This window comes from Lucilia sericata, unplaced genomic scaffold (assembly GCF_015586225.1).
Source record: "Lucilia sericata isolate MDLA Ls3-8-SP2 unplaced genomic scaffold, ASM1558622v1 Contig000132F_arrow, whole genome shotgun sequence".
NCBI classification, from domain to species: domain Eukaryota; kingdom Metazoa; phylum Arthropoda; class Insecta; order Diptera; family Calliphoridae; genus Lucilia; species Lucilia sericata.
In genome coordinates, this window is record NW_023994164.1 from 334726 (window position 1) to 344322 (window position 9597).

At 28.9% G+C, this 9597-nt stretch overlaps 1 protein-coding gene across 1 annotated transcript; it reads right to left on the reverse strand.

Annotated features, from left to right (window-relative positions):
* Nucleotides 1-2395: 2395 nt before the first annotated feature.
* On the reverse strand, nucleotides 2396-4689 carry LOC119600970. The gene is made up of 3 exons (XM_037951575.1): nucleotides 4386-4689; nucleotides 4167-4319; nucleotides 2396-2581 (listed from the first exon to the last, which is right to left on the reverse strand). Exons 1-3 carry the CDS (start codon nucleotides 4606-4608, stop codon nucleotides 2532-2534), a joined length of 426 nt encoding a protein of 141 aa, XP_037807503.1. The 5' UTR covers nucleotides 4609-4689; the 3' UTR covers nucleotides 2396-2531.
* Between the last annotated feature and the right edge of the window lie 4908 nt (nucleotides 4690-9597).

Below are 9597 nucleotides of genomic sequence, written 5' to 3' on the forward strand. Positions count from 1 at the left end.
AATTGTCAGAAATATTATTACAAATATAGATTTCAACAACATATTGAATTTTAATGATTTTTTGGAATAAGAATTCGTTTATTTATAGTAGAATTATGATCATTGTAAAATTTTTATTCTTAAACATTGCTCAGCTTAATTCAATTTAAGGTCATTGTACTTATATTAATAACCTACATTTTATTGTCTGATTTAAAGTAATATTAATTAATAATAATATTTTTTTATTTATGTCTTTTCAGGTATTTACTTAATTGCAATATTATTTTGTACAATTGCTTTGTAAGTAAAACGCATGTTTTTATTTTTCTGATATGTTTTTGATATCAGCAACAATAACATTTTTAACATTTTTATAAAATTCTGAGAGATACGAGAAAGGCAGTAATATTTTAAAGTCATTCAATCACACATAAATAACACTGGAATTGAGGTTTAAAAGCTACAGGATTATTCAGCTACAGCTATATCACATGCACCAACCTTTAAGAAAATGTATGCTGAAATACACATGCATATGTAATTGTATTAGAAATATAATCAAGAAAACTGTTTATTAAGATTTTTTAAACATTTTGTCAAAAAGCTTTCTTTGATACAATCGGAAAATAATTTTCTATCAAGACCCGATATCATACTTTTCTATCTATCAAAACTTTCTAACTTTCCAATATTTTTCCATAGAAAATTTCTATTTAACAAAAATTTGACAAACAATTTTCCATTGAAAAGTTTGTCGAACAGTTTTTAAGGAAAATTATTGATTAGTTATCTTTAGAAAATCTATATGTATACTTTTTTATAAATCCAATCAGTTTTTTGAAGAAAACTTTTGTTTATATAGAGAAACTTTATATAACAGTTTTCTAAAAGAAAAATTGTAGTACAGTTTTCTATAGAAAACATTATGGTATTTAAAACTTTATCAACCATTTCTCAATAGGAAACTTTATTAAGCATTTCTCTATAAAACATCGAACAGATTTCTATAGAAAACATATACCGGACAGTTCCCTATAGACAAAATTATCGAACAGTTTTCTTAGAAAACATTTATCAAAAGTTTACTATGGAAAAATGTTCGACAAAACTTTTATCGGTAGGTTTTCAATAAAAAACTTTAATCGAATAGTTTTCTATAGAAAAAATTTATCGAACAGTTCTCTATAGAACACTACTATCAAACACTGTTAGATAAAAATTTCTATAGAAAAATTTTATTGTAGTTTCCTCAGAAAAATTTTATCGAACAGTTTTCTATAGAAAATTCACTTCCGAAAATCACTTAAATGCACATATTTCATTGTCAAATAAAGCTATCTCGATAAAATTCGATACAAATATGTTGTGTGTATGAATTACTAAACGAAATTATTTCCGGATAGGCTCGTAATTGGTCATAGCACCCATATAAGGTCCACTTCCGAAAATCACTTAAATTCATATATTTTTTTGAATAATAAAGCTATGGGGATAAAGCTTGACTTGAATATGATTTGTGTACATTCTAACGATTTTTTCCCGAATCGGTCCATAATTGGTAATGGCTCCCATTTATGTCCACTTCCGAAAATCACTTAAACGCACATATTTCATTGCCAAATAAAGCTATTCTAATAAAATTCAGCACTAACCCGTTTTGTTTGTATATGAATCACTGTGCGAAATTTTTTTCCGGTAATTGGTCATAGCTCCCATATAAAGTCCATTTCCGAAAATCACTTAAACGCACATATTTCATTAATTAATTATTGGGGTAAAATTCGACTTAACTTTGTTTTGTGTGCATATAAATCATATTTTTTTCGGATCGGTCCATAATTGGTCACAACTTCCATATAAGGACCATTTCCGAAAATTACTTAAACGCACAAAGTTATCGAGACATAATTGTGTATTTTGTATATGTAAATCATTATACGGAATTTTTTCCGGATCGGTCCATAATTGGTATTAACTCCCATATAAGGTTCACTTCTGAAAATAACTTAATACTACATAATTAATTATTAAATTATTATATCCGGATAAAATTCGACACGAGTATGTTCTGTGTATAGATAAAGCATCCTGCTAAAATGTTTTAGAACTGGCCTATTATTGGTCATAGCTCCGTTATAATGTAATCAACATCGTTTCAAAAATCACTTTAATGAATTTAGTTCATTAAAAAAATATCGAAGTTGGAGTAAAACTTAACAGGAAAATGTTTTGTAAATATATAAATCATTCTCCTAAATTGTTTGGCATCGACAAGATCTGTGCATAATAAGTTATAGCACCCGTACAAGGCCCACATCCGAAAATCACCGAAAATCAAATTTTCCAATTTGACTCATAACAAGCAGTAATTTTTGAAAAACAACATTAAAATTTTTACAATTTTTAATTACAAATTACGGTTATTTTTAATTTGTTCGTTACATTTTTATTGTAGTTTTTAATCACAACATTTAATTGAATATACTATTTACAATGAATTTTATGGAAAATGCAATAATACTTAATACAGTAATTGAGGTTTGAAAAGTTTAGGCCGCTACTGCTTGATCACACTCACCAATATGTAAGAAAATGTATGCTGAAATATATTTTTAAAATTTATTCAAAATAAGTATAGTTTATTAATATATTAAAATAAAAAAATCTATAATTGTTCTATAGAAAATTTAGAAATGTAAAAAAAGCTTTCTATATAGGGAAAAGCGAAAAACTTTTCTGAAAGTTTTCTATAAACATTTTGTCAAAAATCTTTCTTTAATAAAATTGGCAAGAAATATCCTATTACAAATCCTTAAAGTTTTCTATCGAAAAGTTTTCTATATGAAACGTTATCGATAAAAACTTTCTTCGAACAATATTCTATAGAAAACTGGTCGATTGATTTTTTATAGAAAACTTGTCGAAAAGTAAACTTATCAAATAGTTATCTCGACAAAAACCTGGAAAAGAAAACTGATAAAATATTTGTCTACACGAAACTTGTCGAAAAGTTTTAAAATGAAAAACTCTTCGAAAAATATAAAATGTTTTATGAAACAACTAGTGTACCCTGGGTGCTTCGCTACCCAATGAAAATTAAGTATAAAATTTGTATTACTTTTATAGTTAAGTACTAAAGTACCAAAAATCTCCGTTTTATAAATTCTCATTTTATAAGAACCGTGTGTCATTTGTTTCAGATCCCCACATCCGTCTTGCGGATTCAGTCAGTACTCTGCATGTTCAATATTATAGTACCATTTTAAGGACGAAAAAGTACCAAACAGTACTCTATTAAAGAAGCTCATTCAGTGTTTGTTTTGGCTTCATAATATAGAATATACAAAAAATACCATTTGAAGAAGGAAAAGTACCAAAAAGTCATATCTGATAGATTTTTTATTTAATCATGCTAAATTTTATGTTTCTAGGTTCAATTTAAAGAAAATACAAAAACTACCATTTGATGAAGTACCAAAAATTCAAAAATATCAAACATTGCTTGAATTTGGTCCTATATAGGCCCTAGTTCCCGAATTTCAAAATATTATATCAAGAGTTTATTTTGTGTGCGTAAATTAAATATTTTTTTCAAATTTTATAAAAATTGCCTCAATGAGTTTGAATGAAATTATATTTCCCTTATTCCCCTTTTTGGTACTTTTTTCTTCCAATGAAATAGAAACTATTTTATTTCCATAAATATTACAGAGTTAGTCCGCAATTTAATAGGTATACGTTAATAAATCGAAAAAGTTTTTTTAATGTACTAAAAAAGTACCAATAATACAGGACCAAAAAAGGTACCAAAATCACCTTTGTTACTCATTTTCACCCCCTGAAAAGTACGAATTTCAAAAAAGTACCAGTCACATTAAACATTTTTTTGTATCACTAATATTGTGTAAGATAATTAAGAAAACCAGTTTTACCTGTTTTTCCCCTTTTTACCCCTAAATGTACAAATTTCCAAAAATTCCTCTTTAGTGGATCTACATAACCAAAATCATATCCACTATTAAAATTTCATGACCCTAGGTTCAGCCTCAGAATAATATTTTCTAGAAAAGTGAATATTTTTCTATAGAAAAATTCTAAAATAGAAAACTAGTCGAAAAAGTCCAGATTTTAATGAACACACCATTAAAATATTCCTCAAATGCATTTGATTTGAATTCACTTACATTCATTCTTCTGGCAACTGTGTCTATAAAAATCACATTCATTGAAAAAAGTCTTATAGGCATTATCGTACTCCCCACAAACCGGAGTATATTCCTCAGTGCACATCTCATGGCAATGCTTTTTGCATTCATCCTCCGTAACGACCTTGTATTCTGAAAACAACAAAAACACAAAAATCTATAATTTACTTAACAAAATACACATTCCAATGCCCATACCTTCTTTATTTTTAGCTCTTCTCAAACACATTTCATTAGCAAATATACAAGGGTTTCTAAATAGATAACACTGTTGCTCATCTGATGCCCAGACAATATCTTCTTTTGTTGAACATTTTCTTTGTATAGAACAGTTTATTTCCTCATCGTCGGTCTTACTAAAGCAGGGATTGATAAGGTAGATGGTTAAAAACAGAGTTATAGTTAACTTAAAATAAAACATTTTTATATATTTATTAATTTAAAAATTTTCAGTCTGTTTGTTGATAAATCGTTTTAACTACTAAAACCTATTTGATTTTGCTAAAGTCGTTTTATAGATGTTACTAAAATAACTTTATTTTTTTCCTTTTTATTTGTTTATATAATTTCTCATAAAATAGGGGGAATTTTTTTTTATAAATATTGTTTTGTTAGAATTTTAAAATAATTTTTAATAAATATGTATATAAAACGAGTTTAATTTGTACGTGTTTTTGTTGTTTTTTTTCTGTATGCAAACAAATGTTATTGTTTGTTTGGTTAAAGCATTTAGGGTATTCAATATAATTTTAGGCAATTTTTGTTAAAAGTAAATGCCATCAATTTCTGATTATAAAATTTAAAAAAAAAGTTATCAATTAACTCTTGAAATGGTTTATCTATAGGTAGTAATTTTGTTTATTATTTGTGTAGTATTTTTTTATAATTCCATATAAAACATTAAACAGTGAATACCCTTATTGGTAATATGATGAGTAGGTATCATTTTAATAAATTACTACTTATGTATGTGTAATAATACACCAACTGCCAAACGATTATTATTAATTATTAAAACAAACATTTTAAAAATAAATACCTTATAAACAGTTGTTATATTTAAATTTTATCACATTAATATTTCTACATACTTTACGTTTTACACTCTCCAAAAATTGAATAAAGTTTATAGCCAGTAAGAATGCTATGCGGAATCTATTTGACTTTTTGACAAGGAAATATAGCGTAATATCCCCACGACATTTTAAATATATGTATATGTACTAATAATAAAAAATTGTTCCAAATAGTCCATAGACTAGTTAGTAGATTAGGATATAGACTATTTCGGGGACTTGTAAAAATGAGTCGTTATTATTTTGGTCAATAAACAAGTCAAATATATGTAGGAGTCCAAATACTAGTCAAAAAACTAATCGATTAAGCAGACCAAAGATTTGTCTATAGTAACTACAGTCATTAGACTTGTTAAAACAGTAATTCATAGACTAATTAATGAACTAGTTCATATCTCATTGGCTCTCTAATATTAGTCCATATTCTTGTCAATTGACTAGTTCTTAGACTAGCCAATAGAGAAATCAATAAACCAGTCCATAGACTAGTCAATTGACTAGGTCAAATATTTACTAACCCATATCATCCAATCAATAGACTAATCCATGGACCAGCCAAAAGAGCACTTCATATACTAATCAATAAATTAGTTCATAGACTATTTAATAAGTAGACTAGTTAATTGACAGTTAATTGACTAATGAATAGACTAGTCAGTAGAGAAGTCCCTTTAATATTGACTATTGCCAATAGACTAATCGCTTGACTAGTCCAAAAACTAGTCTATAGGCCAGTCAATAGACTTGTTCATGTAGTAGTGAACTAATAAATAAACTACATCATATACTATTTAATAGACTGGTCCATAAACTAGTCCATAGAGAAATATATAGGTCGACCAATACACAGGCTCTATATATAGTCTAGTCCATCCACAGAAAGAATAATCACATACTAAACTTTAACTTTTTATACCCTACACTACTTTATTGGGGAGGGTATATAGGGTTTGTGCTGATGTTTGTAACGCACAAGAATATTGGTCCTACACCCACCTTAAAGTATATCAATCGACTTAGAATCATTATATCCTACACCAATTTAGTGGGGATGGTATATTGGTTTTGTGCTGATGTTTGTAACGCACAATAATATTGGTCCTGAGTCCGTCAGTCTGTCCGTCCGTCCATGTAAACCTTGTTTTTCAATGAAATTTGGCACATGATCTTCTATTGTCCCAGGGACGAACCCTATTGAAAATGGTTAAGATTGGTTCATTATTTCACCTAGCCCCCATACAACTGAACCCCTGAATAGGGCTTGTAAACCCTTTAATCAAACTACAGGTCGCAATTTTGAAGGAAATTTAATGAAATAATTGAAAATGGTCAACATCGGTCCATTATTTCACCTAGCCCCCATACAACTTTTGAAGATAATTCAATGAAATTTGGTATCGGAAACAAAGCCTATTGAAAATGGTTAACATCGGTCCATTTTCTCACCTAGCCATACAACTGAACCCCCAAATAGGGCTTGTAAACCTTGTAATCAAACTACAGGTCGCAATTTTAAAGGTAATTCAATGAAATTATTGAAAATGGTCAACATCGGTCCATTTTCTCACCTAGCCCTCATACAACTGAACCCGACGAATAGGGATTTTAAGTTCATAATTATGTTTAATATACTCGTATCTCGTCAAAAAGCTGCAAAACCAAGTTCTATACTAGCCTTGATGACTCTCATGAATTATATAATTATAGGGTCTGATTTGACCATAGCCCCTATACAAATATCCCTTCAAAATTTGACTTAAATCAATCTACAGGTCGTAATTTTAAAGATAATTCAATGAAATTTGGTACGTGATCTTCTATTGTCCCAGGGACGAAGCCTATTGAAAATTATTAAGATTGGTACATTATTTTACCTAGCCCCCATACAAGTGAACCACCAAATAGGGTTTGTAAACCTTGTAATCAAACTACAGGTTACAATTTTGGAGATAATTCAATAAAATTTGGTACATTATATTCTATTACCCCAGGAACGATGACTATTTAAAATGGTTAAGATCGACCGATTATTTCAGATAGCCTTATTATTTCAGGTTTCTTACTTGTTTTTTGTGTATATTAGTCATTAGATTAGTCAAGAGATTACTGAAAATATCAGTTCACATACTAGTTAATAGACAAGTCCACAGACTAGTGAATATATACTAATCAAAAGACTAGTATCAATTGACTAGTTCATAGACTACATAGTACATAGACTAGTAAGTAGATTAGTCAATAGACAAGTCCATAAACTTGTCTATATATCGCACTTATCAATAAATTAGTCAAAATTCTTGTCAAAATCAATCAATCAATCAATCAAGAGAGAAGTAGTCAATGATCTAGTCGATAGGTTTACAAAATATATCATCTTGATGTACTTATTTCTCCATCATGTCGTTTGAGAGGAAGATTTAGCATTTGAGGGCAATTCTTTTACATCACTGATTCCTTACTTTCTGACAACAACAACAAACTAACTAAGCAATAATTAAATAAACAACTAATTTCACTTATATTGATCTTTAATTTACAATTAAGTCATTTACAATAAATAACAAAAGAATTTTTTATCTTAACTGTAAACAGAAATTGACGTCTGTTTTAGCCTTTATTATAGATTCTATATATAAAGCTCTGTAACAATTTCCAACACTTTTTAATAGCAAAAAGATATTTCTAACATTCAGAATCATGAATTTGTTAGTAAAACTTTGTGTTTCTTTTGGTTTAATCCTTTTAAGTTTATATTTTATCAGTGCTAAACCACTTGATGAATATACATGTGGTGATATTTGTACCGAGAACTATGATCCTCATTGTGTAATATTTAAAAATGGTACGGTGGCAGAGTTTACTAATGAATGTAAATTAGAATTGGAAACTTGTAAACATAAATATGGTAAGTTGAAGAAATATATGGAAAAATTTACTTATAGCCTTAATAACTATAAATTTTTTTAGAATTCCTAAAAACTAGGAGCGGAGCTTGCATTCGGGTGGGTTAATAAAGCTAGATACAAAACTATTTTAATGTAGAATCTGAGAAACGGCAGTAACTAAATTTTTGAGAAAATTACAATATCATTTAAAATAGATTTTTGGATTATAATCGATGTCAACATAATTATAAATTAATAAATTTTATGCAAAATATTAAATGATTTAATTTTAATATCAGTTTAACAAATATGAAAGAATAGTGGGCCAATGCCGACTATAGGATAAACAACACCAGTTATAAGTTTTCAAAATAGTTTCCTAGCTCGTTTTTCCCATATTAGAACCTTAAGTACAAAAACGAATTTCTATGGATATCTGCTATAATGCTCCGCTTGACCAAAACATTATACTTATGATCAGTGCCTCAAAGTTCCCGACAAATTCTGGTTCGTTTTTCCCAGATTAGAACCATGAGAAAAAAACAAATTAATAGGGATATCTGCTCTAATGTTCCGCTTGACCAAAACATTCTATTTGTGATCAGTGCCTCAAAGTTCCCGACAAATTCTGTCTCTTTTGTGTAATCGAGCACGTCTATATATGTATGTTTCAGTTGGTAAGATTCATTGGTATAGCTCACGACGTTAGTTAGTTAGTTAGTTAGTTAGTTAGTTAGTTAGTTATTTAGTTAGTTAGTTAGTTAGTTAGTTAGTTAGTTAGTTAGTTAGTTAGTTGTTAGTTAGTTAGTTAGTTTAGTTAGTTAGTTAGTTAGTTAGTTAGTTCTTAGTTAGTTAGTTAGTTAGTTAGTTAGTTAGTTTTTATTAGTTAGTTAGTTAGTTCGTTAGTTAGTTAGTTAGTTAGTTAGTTAGTTAGTTAGTTAGTTAGTTAGTTCGTTGTTAGTTTTTAGTTCGTTAGTTCGTTAGTTTCGTTCGTTAGTTCGTTCGTTCGTTTAGTTAGTTAGTTCGTTCGTTAGTTTCGTTCGTTCTTGTTCGTTCGTTAGTCGTTAGTCGTTCGTTCGTTTTCGTTTCGTTAGTTAGTTAGTAGTTCGTTCGTTCGTTAGTTCGTTCGTTCGTTAGTTCGTTCGTTGTTCGTTCGTTCGTAGTTGTTAGTTCGTTCGTTCGTTCGTAGTTCGTTCGTTAGTTAGTTAGTTAGTTAGTTCGTTGTTAGTTCGTTCGTTCGTTAGTTAGTTAGTTAGTTCGTTAGTTCGTTCGTTAGTTCGTTAGTTCGTTCGTTTCGTTCGTTCGTTCTTTTTTCGTTCGTTCGTTCGTTAGTTCGTTCGTTGTTCGTTCGTTCGTTCGTTCGTTTTCGTTCGTTCGTTCGTTTCGTTGTTCGTTCGTTAGTTCGTTTTAGTTCGTCGTTCGTTCGTTCGTTCGTTCGTTCGTTTCGTT